Source organism: Globicephala melas, chromosome 16 (genome assembly GCF_963455315.2).
Source record: "Globicephala melas chromosome 16, mGloMel1.2, whole genome shotgun sequence".
In the NCBI taxonomy this organism is placed as follows: domain Eukaryota; kingdom Metazoa; phylum Chordata; class Mammalia; order Artiodactyla; family Delphinidae; genus Globicephala; species Globicephala melas.
Genome location: NC_083329.1, coordinates 15,463,775 through 15,481,993, shown reverse-complemented (window position 1 = coordinate 15,481,993; position 18,219 = coordinate 15,463,775). Strand labels below are relative to the sequence as shown.

The following is an 18,219-nucleotide window of genomic DNA, read 5'->3' as shown; positions in this document are numbered from 1 at the left end:
GAGTTTTTCCTTAATTTCTCTTTCAGATTTTTCATCATTAGTATATAGGAATGCAAGAGAATTCTGTGTATTAATTTTGTATCCTGCCACTTTACCAAATTCATTGATTAGTCCTAGTAGTTTCTGGTAGCATCTTTAGGATTCTCTATGTAGTATCATGTCATCTGCAAACAGTGACAGTTTTACTTCTTTTCCGATTTGGATTCCTTTTATTTCTTTTTCTTCTCTGATTGTTGTGGCCAAAACTTCCAAAACTATGTTGAATAATGGTGGTGATAGTGGGCAACCCTGTCTTGTTCCTGATCTTAGTGGAAATGGTTTCAGTTTTTCACCATTGAGAACGATGTTGGTTGTGGGTTTTTCATATATGGCCTTTATTATGTTGAGGTAAGTTCCCTCTATGCCTACCTTCTGGAGGGTTTTTATCATAAATTGGTGTTGAATTGTTTTGAAAGTTTTTCTGCAACTATTGAGATGATCATAAGGTTTTTCTCCTTCCATTTGTTAATATGGTGTATCACATTGATTGATTTCTGTATATTGAAGAATCCTTGCATTCCTGGGATAAATCCCACTTGATCATGGTATATGATCCTTTTAATGTGCTGCTGGATTCTGTTTGCTAGTATTTTGTTGAGGATTTTTGCATCTATATTCATCAGTGATATTGGCCTGTAGTTTTCTTTTTTTTGTGACACCTTTGTCTGGTTTTGGTATCAGGGTGATGGTGGCCTTGTAGAATGAGTTTGGGAGTGTTCCTCCCTCTGCTATATTTTGGAAGAGTTTGAGAAGGACAGGTGTTAGCTCTTCTCTAATTGTTTGATAGAATTCGCCTGTGAAGCCATCTGGTCCTGGGCTTTTGTTTGTTAAAAGGTTTTTAATCACAGTTTCAATTTCAGTGCTTGTGATTGGTCTGTTAACATTTTCTATTTCTTCCTGGTTCAGTGTTGGAAGGTTGTGCTTTTCTAAGTATTTGTCTGTTTCTTCCAAGTTGTCCATTTTATTGGCATATAGTTGCTTGTAGTAATCTCTCATGATCCTTTGTATTTCTGCACTGTCAGTTGTTACTTCTCCTTCTTCATTTCTAATTCTATTGATTTGAGTCTTTTCCCTTTTTTTCGTGATTGGTCTGGCTACTGGTTTATCACTTTTGTTTACCTTCTCAAAGAACCATCTTTTAGTTTTATTGATCTTTGCTATCATTTCCTTCATTTCTTTTTCATTTATTTCTGATCTGATCTTTATGATTTCTTTCCTTCTGCTAACTTTGGGGTTTTTTTGTTTTTCTTTCTCTACTTGCTTTAGGTGTAAGGTTAGGTTGTTTATTTGAGATGTTTCTTGTTTCTTGAGGTAGGATTGTATTGCTATAAACTTCCCTCTTAGAAATGCTTTTGCTGCATCCGATAGGTTTTAGGTCATGGTGTTTTCATTTTCATTTGTTTCCAGGTATTTTTTGATTTCCTCTTTGATTTCTTCAGTGATCTCTTGGTTATTTAGTAGTATATTGTTTAGCCTCCATGTGTTTGTATTTTTTACAATCTGTTTCCTGTAATTGATATCTAGTCTCATAGCATTGTGGTCAGAAAAGATACCTGATATGACTTCAATTTTCTTAAATTTACCAAGGCTTGATTTGTGACCCAAGATATGATCTATCCTGGAGCATGTTCTATGAGCACTTGAGAAGAAAGTGTATTCTGTTGTTTTTGGATGGAATGTCCTATAAATATCAATTAAGTCCATCTTGTTTAATGTATCATTTAAAGCTTGTGTTTCCTTATTTATTTTCATTTTGGATGATCTGTCCATTGGTGAAAGTGGGGTGTTAAAGTCCCCTACTATGATTGTGTTACTTTCGACTTCTCCTTTTATGGTTGTTGGCATTTGCCTTATGTAGAGAGGTGCTCCCATGTTGGGTGCATAACTATTTACCATTGTTATATCTTCTTCTTGGATTGATCCCTTGATCATTATGTAGTGTCCTTCTTTGTCTCCTGTAATAGTCTTTATTTTAAAGTTTATTTTGTCTGATATGAGAATTGCTACTCCAGCTTTCTTTTGATTTCCATTTGCATGGAATATCTTTTTCCATCCCCTCACTTTTAGTCTGTTTGTGTCCCTAGGTCTGAAGTAGGTCTCTTGTAGACAGCATATATACAGGTCTCATTTTTGTATCCGTTCAGCCAGTCTATGTCTTTTGGTTGAAGCATTTAATCCATTTACATTTACGGTAATTACCGATATGTATGTTCCTATTACCATTCTCTTAATTGTTTTGGGTTTGTTATTGTAGGTCTATTCCTTGTCTTGTGTTTCCTGCCTAGAGAAGTTCCTTTAGCATTTGTTGTAAAGCTGGTCTGGTGGTGCTGAATTCCCTTAGCTTTTGCTTGTCTGTTAAGGTTTTAATTTCTCTGTCAAATCTGAATGAGATCCTTGCTGGATAGAGTAATCTTGGTTGTAGGTTTTTCCCTTTCATCACTTTAAATATGTCCTGCCACAGCCTTCTGGTTTGCAGAGTTTCTGCTGAAAGATCAGCTGTTAACCTTATGGGGATTCCCTTGTATGTTATTTGTTGCTTTTCCCTTGCTGCTTTTAATATTTTTCCTTTGTATTTAATTTTTGATAATTTGATTAATATGCGTCTTGGCATGTTTCTCCTTGGATTTATCCTGTATGGGACTTTCTGCACTTCCTGGACCTGATTGACTATTTCCTTTCCCATATTAGGGAAGTTTTCAACTAAAATCTCTTCAAATATTTTCTCAGTCCCTTTCTTTTTCTCTTCTTCTGAGACCCCTATAATTCGAATGCTGGTGTGTTTAATGTTGTCTCAGAGATCTCTGAGACTGTCCTCAATTCTTTTCATTCTTTTTTCTTTATTCTGCTCTGTGGGAGTTATTTCCACTATTTTATCTTCCAGGTCACTTATCCATTCTTCTGCCTCAGTTATTCTGCTATTGATTCCTTCTAGAGAATTTTAAATTTCATTTATTGTGCTGTTCATCACAGTGTGTTTGCTCTCTAGTTCCTCTAGGTCCTTGTTAAACGTTTCTTGTATTTTCTCCATTCTGTTTCCAAGATTTTGAATCATCTTTACTATCATTACTCTGAATTCTTTTTCAGGTAGACTGCCTATTTCCTCTTCATTTGTTTGATCTGGTGGGTTTTTACCTTGCTCCTTCATCTGCTGCGTATTTCTCTGTCTTCTCATATTGCTTAACTTACTGTGTTTGGGGTCTCTTTTTTGCAGGCTGCAGGTTCGTAGTTCCTGCTGTTTTTGGTGTCTGCCTCCAGTGGGTAAGGTTGGTTCAGTGGGTTGTGTAGGCTTCCTGGTGGAGGGGACTGGTGGCTGTGTTCTGGTGGATGAGGCTGGATCTTGTCTTTCTGGTGGGCAGGACTGCGTCCAGTGGTGTGTTTTGGGGTGTCTGTGAACTTGTTATGATTTTAGGTAGCCTCTCTGCTAATTGGTACGGTTGTGTTCTTGTCTTGGTAGTTGCCTGGCATGGGGTGTTCAGCAGCGGAGCTTGCTCTTGTTGAATGGAGTTGCGTCTTAGCATTGAGACAGAGGTCTCTGGGAGAGCTCTCACCAGTTGATATTATGTGGGGCTGGGAGGTCTCTGGTGGACCAATGTCCTGAACTCAGCTCTCCCACCTCAGAGGCTCAGGCCTGACACCCGGCTGGAGCACCAAGACCCTGTCAGCCACACGGCTTTGTTGTTCATTACATGGTCTGTAATCATGGAAGTGCATTCTGAAAAAGGCAGCTGAAGAGCCTGCTTTGGTATTCTGAGTCCCACCCAAGCCTTCAGCTGGCCCTGGCCTCGGTCTCTGCTCTCAGTCAGGCCTGCACTCTCCTTAGGCAGGATAGAGACAAATAAATCTCATTTTTATGAAGTACAATTATTTTAAAAGGCAAATGTATACCATTACTGTAAATCAAAACTTCCAGGGCCACTTGCCCTCTATATAAAGTATCTGTAGAAATAAATAATTAAATAATGTGATTCAGTTTGAGCTTTGATATCATTGCCTGATTAAGGCCCTGTGCCTGACAGCTATTCTCTCTTTGTTATAAAGATCTTCTGCTTCATGAAATTAGAAGGGTTGAAAAAAATATTGAAGAGAGAATATTTTTTCCCTGTGTGAGAAATGTTGTATCTGGGAACTACAAAAATAATTTTCTCCTTCCCACACTTAAGAAGACATTGATTGAAATCAAGCCTGGGTGACCTGGATTTAATAATTTGGAAATAATAATCTATAATTAGTATCAATCAATGATAAACATTTCTTTCATTCATTCAGCCATTATTATTGAGTGCCTAATGTAAGCTAGGTTTTTTCCTAAGGACTGCTGTACAAACCCGTTGGTGCCTACATTCTAGCAGGGGGAGACAGGCAACCAACAAAACACACATAACTTAAATCGTATATAAATACATATATATGTAAACACACGCAGATACACATATACACGTGTATCCATATCAGTTGGTGTCAAAGATGATCTCATTGATAAATGTCATTTGAGAAGGGACCCAAAGGAAGTGACGGAGGGCGCCAGGCACATATCTGGATAAACAGTTTGTCAAGCAAAAGGAACTGTAAGTGCAAAGGTCCTGAGGCTCTTCAAAGCTTGGTTTGTTTAAGAGCAATCAAACAGGTCAGTGTAGCTTGGCAGAGGGAGCCAGAAAGTGCTGGGACATGACGACTAACAGTGAGGAGGGGCCCTGAAGGTCAAATTAAGGTCTTTGGCTTTCATTCTGAAAGATGCGGGAATGCTTTGGAAAGGTGACAGCATCTGGCTTTATTTTTAAGGATCCCCTTGGCTACTGCATTACGAGTAATCTGGGGAAGGGGGGCAACGGCAGATGCAGGGAGACCCAATACCATTATTAATCCAGGCAAAACATGATGGCAGCTTGGAGTAGGATCATTATCTTTGGGATAGTGGGAACAGTCAGATTTTTGTATATACTATGAAGATAGGGCCAAAGGGATTTTTGGTGGAATACTTGCTTCATGTGAAAGAAAAAGAGGAGTGAAAATGACTCCAACGTTTCTAGCCTGAGCAACTGGGAGGAAGGTCTTGACAACTGCTGAAATTAAAAGACTGGAGAAGAAGGTTAGGGGGTAGGGATGGTGCCAGTAACCAGGAATTAGGTTTGAGAGGCCTACCGGAGATGCTGAGAAGGCCTTTGAAGATACCAGGCTGGATTGCAGGGTAGAGTAATCGAGTTGGTATTTGTCAGGGTACAGATGGTACTTGTAAACCATGAGACTAGATGAGCTCACTAGAAAGTGGACATAGAGATGAGGTCTGACCACGGGGTACTCCAAGGGTTCAGGGTCAGGACGTGAAAAGAAACAGCAACAGGATGAGTTCAGTGCTTGCTTTAAAAATGCTTGAGGAACATTTCCATTTTCCTCCCTCCTCTATGATATAAACACTCCCATAACCTTTGTTGTACAAATCATCTTCTTAGAAAATGTGTTCTTCTTTGATCAAGCTGGGTGAACTTCAGCGTTCCCTTTCTCAAAAAGTAAGCTTCCATGGACACAAAACAGAGCTCTCAGGAACTATAAAGAACCTGAGATTTTTACCTGCAAGCTAACAAGTTAGCCTGCCCTGATTTCACGGATGCTGGCAGAAGACATGACACTCCTGGGTCAGAAGCAAAAGACTTTTTTTTTTTTTTAAAGAAGATAGGACTTCCCTGGTGGCGCAGTGGTTGAGAGTCCGCCTGCCGATGCAGGGGACACGGGTTCGCGCCCCGGTCCGGGAGGATCCCACATGCCGTGGAGCGGCTGGGCCTGTGAGCCATGGCCGCTGAGCCTACACGTCTGGAGCCTGTGCTCCACAACGGGAGAGGCCTCAACAGTGAGAGGCCCGTGTACCGCAAAAAAAAAGAAGCGAAAGACTTTATGACTCAGGGCGAGTAACATGAGCTTCATATTTGTTACCCATTCCCCATGACCCCCCAAATCCCTCAGAGGCAAGAGAAGCAGGTCACCAGGATGCTGCTCGTGCAGGGGTTTTGTGTCACTGAGGAACCCCGAGCTTAGGAAGCCCCAATCTTTCATAATAAGCTGCAAGCAAATCTTCTAGAGGCAGACATTATCTTTATTATACTAGACAGCAAACAAATCCATCCCCTACTCCAGAGGGAAACACTATCTCTATCTTCCAAGAATGTTCACTATACAAACATCCTTGGAAAGATAATTCAGAACAACAAGCTACCGGCGCCTATGCTCACAAGAGACCCATGGATAATTAACTCCCAGCAAGAGTCAAAATTGTTGAGCAGCGTATTCTGGAGAAGTTCTGAGCCTTTATCCTATTTCAGTTTGGAATTCAAAACCTTATAACCTAAATTATACTTATTTGACTAGGTAACACTTTAATATGGTGCAAAATTCAAAAGATAAGATACACAGGATTATTCTTTTATCAACAAAAGATGGCATGAAAGTGGTTTCTGATTTGCTGTGCGAAGGGAGCACATTTGCATCAGACTTATTTTTCTTGCATCCGGATTAATTCTTCCATTTAATCAATTTCCAAATGAGTCAGATTCTCTAAATAGGTATTAAAAGCCCGAGCTCAGCACTTAGGGAATATAAGAAATTGCTTCCATTTTACTAGAGCTATATCAATGTCCACTTGAGTCAGAAAATAACCCACATGCAGTGGGTTACATCCAGTGGGTTAAATGAAAGCTAAGGGTCTAAACCAGCATAAAGAACTAAACAGCAGCAACATCTCACCCAAGCGCTGCCTGACAGTAGCCTTCAGCACAAGTTCTCTTATCTGTTCCATCTGCCAGGCAGACGTGTAGCTCTGTAATCGATGACAGATAGCTTTACTTACACTCGTTCTTTTCAAAAGATAATGTTGCTGTCTAGTAAGCATTTGAGGGCATATATCATAGTAAGCACTCAATAAATCTTGTTGACTAGCTATGCCATTAGAAACACTTACAAATATTCAAGTGACAAAGAAATACACGGTTACTGGTCATTCAGTCAGCTTTCCCCTTATTGGGCACCTAATACATCGGGCATTGTTTTAGGTACCAGGTACACAGTAGTAAACAAAACAGGCAAAAGGGCTTCCCTGGTGGCACAGTGGTTGGGGGTCCGCCTGCCGATTCAGGGGACACGGGTTCGTGCCCCTGTCCGGGAGGATCCCATGTGCCGTGGAGCGGCTGGGCCCGTGAGCCGTGGCCGCTGAGCCTGCGCATCGGGAGCCTGCGCTCCGCAAATGGAGAGGCCACGGCAGTGAGAGGCCCGCGTACCGCAAAAAAAAAAAAAAAAAAACAGACAAAAATCTCTGCCCTCGAGGGGAGCTTACTCTTTAGTAGGAGGTAAAGATACATGAATAAAATATACTAAATAATGATAAATGTTAAGGAAAAAAGATACATTAGAAAGAGATATGGTATAGGGAGCAGCTGAAATCTTATACAGTATAGTCCAGGAAAGGCTCACTGAAAACAGAACATTTAGCTAGATAGCCCTTCTCAATCCTCTGGTCCCTGATCGTTTCTAAATGCTCTAGAACTTTCTGGAAGAAAACTGGATCTAGGGCATTATCCTGAAAAAAAATGCTCAAGATAGACAACAATAATTATAATGAACAATATAATGTATCAACAATGTATATGATGAACTGTGTGTATAATTAACTTAAATTTAATCAAATATTAAATATGTAATTATTAAATATTAAATTTATACTATTTAAACAGGTTTCTTATTCTCTTATAGAGCATGTATTACAATCATGATGCAGACAAGGTGCTACATTAAAAAATGATCATTGGGGCTTCCCTGGTGGCACAGTGGTTGAGAGTCCGCCTGCCGATGCAGGGGACATGGGTTCGCGCCCCGGCCCCGGAAGATCCCACATGCCGCGGAGCGGCTGGGCCCGTGAGCCATGGCTGCTCAGCCTGCGCGTCTGGAGCCTGTGCCCCGCAACGGGAGAGGCCACAACATGAGAGGCCCGTGTACCGCAAAAAAAAAAAAAAAAAAAAAAAAAAGATCATTGGGGCTTCCCTGGTGGTTCAGTGGTTGAGAGTCCGCCTACCGATGCAGGGGACACGGGTTCGCGCCCTGGTCCGGGAAGATCGCACATTGCCGCGGAGTGGCTGGGCCCGTGAGCCATGGCCGCTGAGCCTGCGCGTTCGGAGCCTGTGCTCCGCAAGGGGAGAGGCCATAGCAGTGAGAGGCCCGCGTACAGGGAAAAAAAAAAAAAAAAAAAAAAAAAAGATCATATCACTGGAACAGTATCAGAATGATTGGATAGCATTAAAAAAAAAACACCTCTTTTAAGTTAGTGGGATGGCTGCTGCTAATGGGCAAGCATGAAAAACAAAGCCACTGAGTACTTAAGATATAGAATAGCTCCATCCAGAAGCCTGCAGCCATATTTTATTTCCATTGGGTTATTATAGAGAATAACAGAAGCTTTGGGGATCTCCTTTTCTTTTAATTATAGAATCCATCCATTAATTAAATCACTTTCCCCATCTCATTACCAGATGGGCACATTTTCCAAGGTTACAAATGGAAATTAGGTTCTACTTCCTTGAGACGCTGGCATCGTTATTATTCAGTTCCTGCCTTTTGCCCTTTCCCAGGGGAATTCCACACACAATTACAGAGCTTCAGCCATTACCTGGATGCCAAACACTTTCGAATCCTTCTTCCCAACACAGACCAGTACCTCTCGAGTGCTAAGCCTATGAGACTCTGTATGGACCATGTGGGCTCAGCCACAATGTATCCCAAACTGAACTCTCTCCCCGCACTAGCCTATCCAGTGCTGTTGTATATCCTTAGTTGGTGGCAACCATCTGTCCACCCAGGCAGTCCAACTGGAAACCTGGATCCTTCTTCATTCCTCATATTCCATCAGTCATAAAATCCTAGCAACCTTAACTTTAAATGTCTTTTAAATCTGTCCCTGAGTCCCTATCACACCTGGTGCCACCTTGCATTATTTCCACCTGACTACCATTCTATCCCCCTTCTGCATCTATCTCCCTGCCCCCAGTCCACATGCTATATTTCTCTCCATCACAGCACTTATTACTCAATATAATACATGTTGCTTATGTAGATACCTCTTCAAATACCCCATGAGTTCTCTGACACACAAACACGTATGTGTGTCAGCACACAAACAGGCTGTGCTCTTTCTTTTCTCAGCATTTAGCATAATATCTTGCATGGAGTATGTGTTCCATTAACATGTACTAATTGGATACATAACTCTTGGACCATCAGATCCCAAGATATCAGACGTTTCAGGAAGTGATATAGGTTCACCAACAAAATTCGTGCTCACCAACCCTGACCCTGTTCCAGCTAAACCTATGAAGTCGTGGACTGCTTATGGGTTTAAGTTTGTGTTATGAAGTCTAATTCCTCCACTGCAACCCTGTCCCACCTTCGTACTTGTCTAGCTCTCATGTAAGACGTTCAGTGTGCTCTTTGTCCCTCCTCCTTCAAAATCCATTCTTAGTAAGAGTTCATCTCTGCTTTTTATTTCCACGGGTATTTGCATCTTAGGGTTTTCTTTCTAATTGCGGAAAGCCCCCTCAGGTCCCACTCAAGAACTACGAGGCTTTGGCACCATGGTATATGTATGAAGGAGAGCTGGTAGGAGGGAGGAGAGAGAATCACCCAGAGATCCTGACTCACCTCGTGGTCAGAACCTGAATGTTCCTCCTCCCGCACTCAGCCAGGTCTTGACCAAAAGCCCAGGCTTGTTTTAGCAAATGCCCTCCACCCAAAATCCTCCATCCTGGGACATTAGCTCACAATCGGAACATGACATCTCTATTTTGTTTTTCCTTCCAGTTTTATTGAGACATAACTGACATACAGCTCTGTATAAGTTGAAGATGCACAGCATAACGATTTGACTCACATACACCATGAAATTATGACCTCAGTAAGTTTAGTGAACATCCATCATCTCATACAGATGCAGAATTAAAGAAATAGAAAAAAAGATTTCTTTTTCCTTGTGAAGAAAACTTAAGCTTTACTCTCTTAACTTTCACATGTAACATACAACAGTGTTGATTATATTTATCACTTCGTACATTACATCTCTGGTACTTATTTATCATATAACTGGGAGTTTGTACCTTTTGACCACCTTCATCCAATTCCCACCTCCGCCTCTGGGGACCGCAGTTCTGATCTGTTTCTCTGTGAGTTTGTTTTTGAAGTATAATTGACCTGCAACACTATGTTAGTTCCTGGTACACAACACAGTGATTTAACATTTCTATACATTTCAAAATGATCACCACGACAAGCCTGGTTACAATCTGCCACCACACAAAGGTATCACATAAATATTGACTGTAGTCCCCATGCTGTACATTTCACACCAGTGGTTCATTTATTTTGCAGCTGGAAGTTTGCGCCTCTTAATCTCCCTCACCTATTTCTCTCCCACACCTTCCTCCTCCCCTCTGGCATCCACCTGTTTGTTCTCTATATCTATGACTCTTGTTTCTGCTTTGTTATGGTTATTCATTTGTTCTGTTTTTTAGATTACACATATAAGTGAAATCATACAGTATTTGTTGCTGTCTGACTTATTTCACTTAGCATAATACCCTCTGGATCCATTCATCTATTCTTTTGCAGATGGCAAGATTTTATTCTTTTTCTGTGACTGGGTAATATCCATTGTATATCACATCTTCTTTATCCAGTCATCTATTGATGGGCACTTAGGTTGCTTCCATATCTTGGTTATTGTAAATAACACTGCAATGAACATAGGGGTGCATATATCATTTTGAATTAGTGTCTTCATTTTTTTTGGATAAATACCCAGAAATGGAATAGTTTAATCATATGGTAGTTCTATATTTTATTTTCTGAGGAACCTCCATACTGTTCTCCATAGTGGCTACACCAATTTACATTCCCACCAACAGTGCATGAGGGTTCCCTTTTCTCCACATCCTCGCCAACACTTGTTATTTGTGTAAAAATGACACCTCTGCTTTATATGTAACAGAAAGAAAACAAAACGGTTGTTTTAAGACTTAGCTGCAGTCTGGGCCACTTAGGTTAGGACGAAGACAGCATTCTTCAAGGGGATTTTTGTTTCCTCTGGGAAACCCTCCTAATGAGCTTATAAAACGTAGAGACCCTAAGGTAATTTAGACTCCTGATCTGACAATGAGGGAGAAGGAAGTTGGGGTCCCTGGGATGGAGGGGAGAAGGGCCTTTGTAGAGAGAGGAAGCCCTACCAAGATGGTAGCAGATGAGGTTCTGAATAAGTATGAGAAATGGCCCTCATCTGTACTGTCTGCTCAATTTTTCTGTAAATGTAAAATTGCTCTAAAAATTAAAGTCTATTAATAGACTTTTCCAGTTAATAGAAAGAAGGAAGGAAGGAAAGAAAGAAAGAACGGAGGGAGGGAGGGAGGGAGGGAGGGAAGAAGGAAGGATGGAAGGAAAGAGAAAGCCTGAGAATACTAGGCAGTTGTATATTCTGTGCTATAACTCCCTCCATTATCCCAGACATTCAGTAAACTCTGCTGAAAACAGCTGCTTTGGGAAAAGGAGGAAGAGAAATGGTGTCCAGTATGGGGTGAAGCCATGCGAAAGGCACAGCACTCATAAAGGGGAGACCAAGAAGTTGGGAGTGGCAAGAATTTAGAGCAAAAGGGGACCACAAGAATGTAAACCTCGAGGAATCTCTAGAACTGTGTTGTCCAATACTATAGCTACTAACTACCTGTGGCTATCGAATGGTTGAAATGTGACTGACTAGTCCAAATTGAGATGCACTGTAAGCTAGTATGAAAAAAAAAGAATGTCAAATATCTCAATAATTTTTATTTTAATTACTTGTTGAAATGATACTATTTGGGGTCTGTAAGGACAAATAAAAAATATATTATGAAAGTTAACTGCACCTATCCCGTTATACCTTTTTAATATAGCTATTAGAAAATTCAGAATCATGTATGTGGCTTGCATCATGTTTCTACTAGACAACGCTACTCTAGAATCTTGGGGAAAAGCCATAAACTTGCTAGAGTATAAGACATGGGGAGCTTAAACACTTTCTTTGGATAGTAAAAAAAGGGATGATCCCAGTAAGTTGGAGACATAAGACAGCAGACTTGACAGATAAAGTATGGGAAAATACAAATTTACAAGAACCGATGACAATTTTTTTAGTAAAATTTTGTTTAAACTAAAAATAATTCCTATGAATGACGTGTTCTCAAAATATGATGTAATTTATAAAAAAATTCAACTTTTCAGGAACATATTGATAGCATGAAACAAAGTATATATGGTACAACTTTCCAACATAAATAACTTACATTCAGTCCTTCGATTTAAACTAGAAGAAAAGCATGGAAACTTCTACCTCCCGGGGGATAAACGAATGTGTCTTCTAATATCTTGATGTGTTGAACAGTGACCACCCGGAGACTAACACTTTGTACTTTCAACTAGAAATATAAACTACATACAGGGCTGCCCTTGTTTACTTTTTTCTGTTTATTTCATATCAAACCTACTCCTTAAGCCATGTCTCAGGAAATCTATGAGCACAAAATAAAACAAAATATAATGCCTGACCCCAAGTTAGCCAATCTGGATGTAAGCAGAAGTTATATTTTTTTCTGACATGCTACCTAAAAGGCTCTAATTCAGTACCTCTGGGTTCTGTATTATGTAGAGATATGGTTATGTGTATATAGAATTGGCAAACTTCAGACCTGGGGTGATTTAAATATCACGTGGTCTAGTCTCTTTCTTTTACAGATAAGGACACAGAGCCACAGAGAGGTCACTTGCCTGAGACCATAGAGCTGCTTTAGTGGCAATGGCAGGACTTAAGGCACACAGAGTGCGGACACAGTCAGTACCCTGGGTGTGACCTGATGCTTCCTGATAACCAACTTGGGTCATTTGAAAACTGGGGATTTATCGTACTTGCTCATAGGGATTTCCAGGAGGATCAAAGACTCTCTCTCTATATGATGCGCATTATAGCCTTTGTCATCTCTGTCACGCTCAATGGGAGCCAAACTCACGCCCTTCCTTCCCCTCCACCTTTTTACCCGAGCTATACGCCAGTGCTCTTTTTCCTGAAAAGGTTACACTCAGTAAAAGAAACAGCTGTGGACTCCAGAAAAGCTTTTGCCCGCCGCCTTTGATCATGTATTTGAGGGTCTCTAGGCAGCCTGGAGCTTACTTGAGAGACCCCGGGGACAGCTGGTTAAGATGGCAATGCTGACCCTTTGTAGCCTAAGGGGCTCAAAATGAAACACAGTTTCCAGGAATGAGAGTGGGTACCACGTGCAGAGCCCAGAGGAAAGCTGCAGAGCAGGCTCATAGCCTTGCCCCTCTTCCGCCTCTTCCAACATCACTGAACCCCAGCCTGAGCTATCCAGACACGCCCTTAGCTCAAGTAACATATTTCTCACAGAAACACACAGAAACTACTCGCTTCTTCCTTGGCCACTTGGCCACGCCCTGGCTCCAGGATAACAGGACAGCACATTTCATACGTAGATGCCAAGAGCTGCATCCCCAGAAGGGGGGCTTGTTAACAGAAATCAACCACAGATGGGTCACTTCTTAAATGGGAAGTGTTTTCCTGCTTGGAGGCCTTCCAAGCGTTCTTGCTTAATTCTCACTTCTCAACACACACACACACACACACACACACACACACAAGCACGCACAGAAGCCAGTGTCCTAGCACCCCAATCTTAAAGTTTTCCAGTCCTCCTTTAAAAAATGGCTTTGGGACATGGTTACTTTGAAGTAGGAGTCCCTCATCTCAGGGAAAAAGAAATATAAAGTACAGATAAACAGCAAGGTCCTACAGTATAGCACAGGGAACCACATTCAATAGCCTGTGACAAACCAGAATGGAAAAGAATATGAAAAAGAATACGTACATATATGTATAACTGAATCACTTTGCTGTACACTAGAAACTAACACAACATTGTAAATCAACTATACTTCAACAAAATAAAAAGTTTTTTTTTAATATTTTTAGAAAGAAATATAAACTTGGGACTTCTCTGGCAGTCCAGTGGTTAAGACTCCATGCTTCCATAGCAGGGGTCACGGGTTTGATCCCTGGTTGGGGAACTACGACCCCATATGCCGCGTGGCACAGCCAAAAAGAAAAACAAAAGAAAACAAAACACAAAACTCCATTTTCATTGCTCTTCCACAATTAGGCTCCTCTCCTAGGATCAGGCACCTCAGTGAACACCCAAAGACAGTGTACTGCTGGTCTTGGGTGTGGGGGGAGCTCAGTCTCCCCCTTAAGTTTAATCCATTCCCAAATTAGAGAAGGTGAGCAATTCCAGGGTCTGGGAGCACATTCATTTACCATCTGGTGAACTGGTGTGGAGTTAAGGGGATGGGGCAGCCTCCAAGGCAAGGACACGGCACACAGCCAGGAAGCTGGAGGGTCCATACCTTTGCAGGTGAAACATCTGATGTGGAAATGTTTGGTCTGGACCCGAAGCACTTCACCCTTGCACGGCTCCCCACATTTATGGCAGTGAATGACAGGTTTCTCTGACGGGTGGTGAGGGTCCTGAGGGTGGGCCACTGAAAGAAAAACAAAAAAAGATGCACGTGAGTAGAAAGCATTGCTACGAAAGCAGTCATTGTGGGCACGCATAAATATACCCAGAATTTCAGTATCAAGTGAGCCACATATTGATTCAATAAGCACTGGTGGAGCCTCTGCCCCCATGTCATAATTACGGGGACACACAGATCAATAAGAGAGCTGTGGCTTTAACAGTCCGGTGGGGAAAACACTGGGCTTGCTCCTCTGGCAGCCAGAAGTCTTGTCTCTTCCTCCCAGACTTCTCCAGGACTAGGTAATTGGGTCATTAAGTATATGATCTTATTTGGTTCAATAGTGTACGGTACGTCCCTATCTTGATTTAGAAAGTGCCTTCCAGCCAGGAGTTCACTGCAGGCTGTAATCCTTGACAATGAGGACCGTTTATTAAAGTTCGTATTTTTGTGTTTCTCCCCGTTTTTACTTCTCCTTCTTTCCCCAGCTCCTCTGAACACAGCAGAACACTCGTGCACCAAAGGGGCTCAGTTAGCATTTATTTCCTTCTTAGTTAGCAGGCACTGGCTAGTTCCTCGTCTCCAGAGTCATGCCTGATCCTCATTTGGCAACTCAACCCGTTGGATGTCTATTACGAGCCTCCTATTGTGTGCACAGTTCCTGAGTGGTTGAGAGTCCGCCTGCCGATGCAGGGGACACAGGTTCGTGCCCCGGTCTGGGAAGATCCCACATGCCGCGGAGCGGCTGGGCCCGTGAGCCATGGCCGCTGAGCCTGCGCGTCCGGAGCCTGTGCTCCACAACAGGAGAGGCCGCAACAGTGAGGCCAGCGTACCGCAAAAAAAAAATAATAATAAAAAATAAATAAATTAGTAACTACGTGGATTTCTCTGAACCTCAGTTTCCTCTCCTGTAAAACAAAGGGAATTGGATCAGCGGATTTCGAAGATCTTTCCAGGCTCTAAAATCATATGATGGGGCTTACAGGGATTATTCTCCCAGTTTCCAGAGTGTGGCCTTCAGAGAACAGAAGTTATTGTGACGGCCGTGCCCCAGGAATAGGATTACAGGCTCCTCTTACAAAGAACCAGGAGAGTAGAGGCAGCAAGGGGACACCTGCTTGACGCTACCCAAGGATCTTCACTGAACCTGCCGTTTGTCCAGCCAGAGAATGCAGCGAGGCGTTCGGTGCTATTAAATTCCTTTTCTGATTTGGGTCCTCAGAAGGAGGAACCGTGTGATATACAGAAATGTATTACATAAGTACCTACATGAGCGTGATATGGGATAAGAACAGTGAACCTAAAATTAATCAACCAACACAAAGAACAAAGATGATTTCTTTTTTCAAACGGTAAAACCAGGTTGGACCGGGGGAGGGGGGTGTGGGCAGGTGTTGCTGAAATTGAATTTAGAAAGCACCTCACAGCAAGGAGCTCTCTGTATACCACGAGTATAATAGTGCATTGTTTCCCTCAGACCACTGTAATGTTCTCATTTCGCCTGGAAAGAGTTTGAATAAGACAGTCCAATTAATCCATTACTAGTTAAATTCTCAGAAACAAGGTTCTCCTTGTGAGATTTAGACCAGGAGCAGGTGTAGTTTCGGGTTAAACTCCTGACCTGAAATCCCTGCACTGGACCCCAAAGTGTTCGGCAAAGGTATGAACATCGTGATACCCCTGCATTTCCTTATCTGCCTGCTGGGATCTCTCTTGGAAACCCGTATTCACAACAGAAGTCAGTACTATCTAAAGGAATTAAGAAGGGGCTTCCTTCCAAGATCTCTAAACAACCACTGACTTTTAAAATGATGTGTAACAAGGCCAAAAATCTATTCACCTGGGCATTAAAAAAAAAGTCTCCCTTAACAATATCTGCTTTATGTAAGGTTTTTCGTTTGTTTGTTTCAACCTCCTGCTTCCTATAAGAATGGAGGAAAGTAACATTTACGGAGCATCTGTCTGCTAAGTGCCAGGCACGGTGCTAGGTGCTCACATATAAGTCATTTTATTTCATCCTCACCACCCCTCCCTCAGTGACTTGGGGAATACTGTTCCCCCTTGACAGGTGAGCAAATCAAGCCTCAGAGAAGCTGAGCAGCCTTCTCAGGTAACGGTAAGTGGAGGCTCAAAGATCTACACCCAGGGCTTTCTGACTCCCAAGCTCATGATCCTCTTGTCTAAATCAGAAATTTAGAAATCAGAAATTATTATAAGTCCAGCGATGATTGTTGTTAAGTCAGGCAATAATTTATTTAGCCAGGCTCAAGTACTGCTCTAAAAGCAGCAACTAGGACTTGGTTTATAAAGGCTTATGCACTGTGTACAGTAATATATTGCTAGCTGAGCATGGCACCCAGGTGGTAATCCTCAAGGTGGCTCTGCTGATCCCCTATATCAGAACTCCCTGTGCCATGTACTGAATACGCAGATTCCTCAGCCCACTGAACCAGGGGTGCGAGTTGGGGACCTGTTATTTTCGTAAGCTCCTCAGGTGATTCTTATGCATACTACAGTTTAAGAACTACTGTCCCCTTAGAATTCAGACAATACTGTTAAGCAAGTTACAGAGAAGAGTTAGAGTGAAGAAAAGTAACCCACGAGACCATCCACCTCAGAAACAATATTAGAACACAGTGGATCTCTTGACTGTGAGGGAGAAGGCATTTTTGGATGAGAAATTGCACTGCGGTTTCTCTGGACACTTGCATTTTTTATAGCTAAGCAAGCCAGCTATGCTGAGTAACGATGAGGGAAGGAAGATATCCTTTCACTTCTTGGCTCTTCCCTTTGCCCTCAACGCAGGTGCCAATGCCCATGCTGGCACCAGTCACAGACGTCAGAACTGGGCTCAGCATCTGCATTTTGCAGGCATTTCCCTTTGGAAATATATATTACACTGCGCAATCCTCCATGCCCAGAGATGACCTTTATTTTCACCCAGAGATGAGCAGAGACTACACCACGTTTACTTGCCTTTCCATCATACATCAGCCCAGGCAGACGCTTATCAGAACCACCTACTTGTGAAGAAATGGGCTCTGCTTGTTGGAGGACAGAATCCAAAGACCAAAAGAGACTCAGTATTTATTTCATCCCAACTCAAATCAGTAGAGACAAAAGAATCTCTCCGCTTTTTAAAGATCAATAAAGAGGTTTCCTTTACATAACTTCCTTTGGCAGTTTGGTTAATACCACATGTATATCCTTTGGCTCAAGCCTACATTTTTGAAATGTGCTTAGCCCCTTGCAACATAAAAGATGACATTAACTCTGTACTCCTCTTATTTGCCAACTAGCTCTGCTGCTAATTTTTACTTCATTGCTCCATCCTTCAGAGCCTGGGTGGTCCCTCCGTATTCTACTGATAGGGAAAATGAGGGGCAGAGAGCTTACGCTCCTTGTGCCCAAAGTCAGCAGCAAATTATTGACAGAGGTACACTCAGCACTCGGGCTTCCCAAGTTTCTTCTGCTGTACCAAGTCGTCAGTGATTTACCCCGGAATTTGGGCAGACATGGTTAAAATCTTCCATGGCTCATCAGTTTGTCGCTAAGATAAGAATAATACGATGAGAAACCAAAAGCATGGTTGCGTATCTCCTG

At 42.0% G+C, this 18,219-nt stretch overlaps 1 protein-coding gene across 8 annotated transcripts in view; it reads right to left on the bottom strand.

The window, feature by feature from the left end:
• The window catches only part of ABLIM1 (actin binding LIM protein 1), a 319,098-nt gene that overhangs the window by 140,501 nt on the left and 160,378 nt on the right, over positions 1-18,219 (bottom strand). For all 8 annotated transcript variants that reach the window (XM_060286292.2, XM_060286291.1, XM_060286294.2 and 5 more), the window contains one exon: positions 14,506-14,640. In XM_060286292.2, the coding sequence (XP_060142275.1) occupies positions 14,506-14,640 (135 nt within the window). Of the gene's footprint in view, positions 1-14,505; positions 14,641-18,219 lie in introns of those variants that run through there.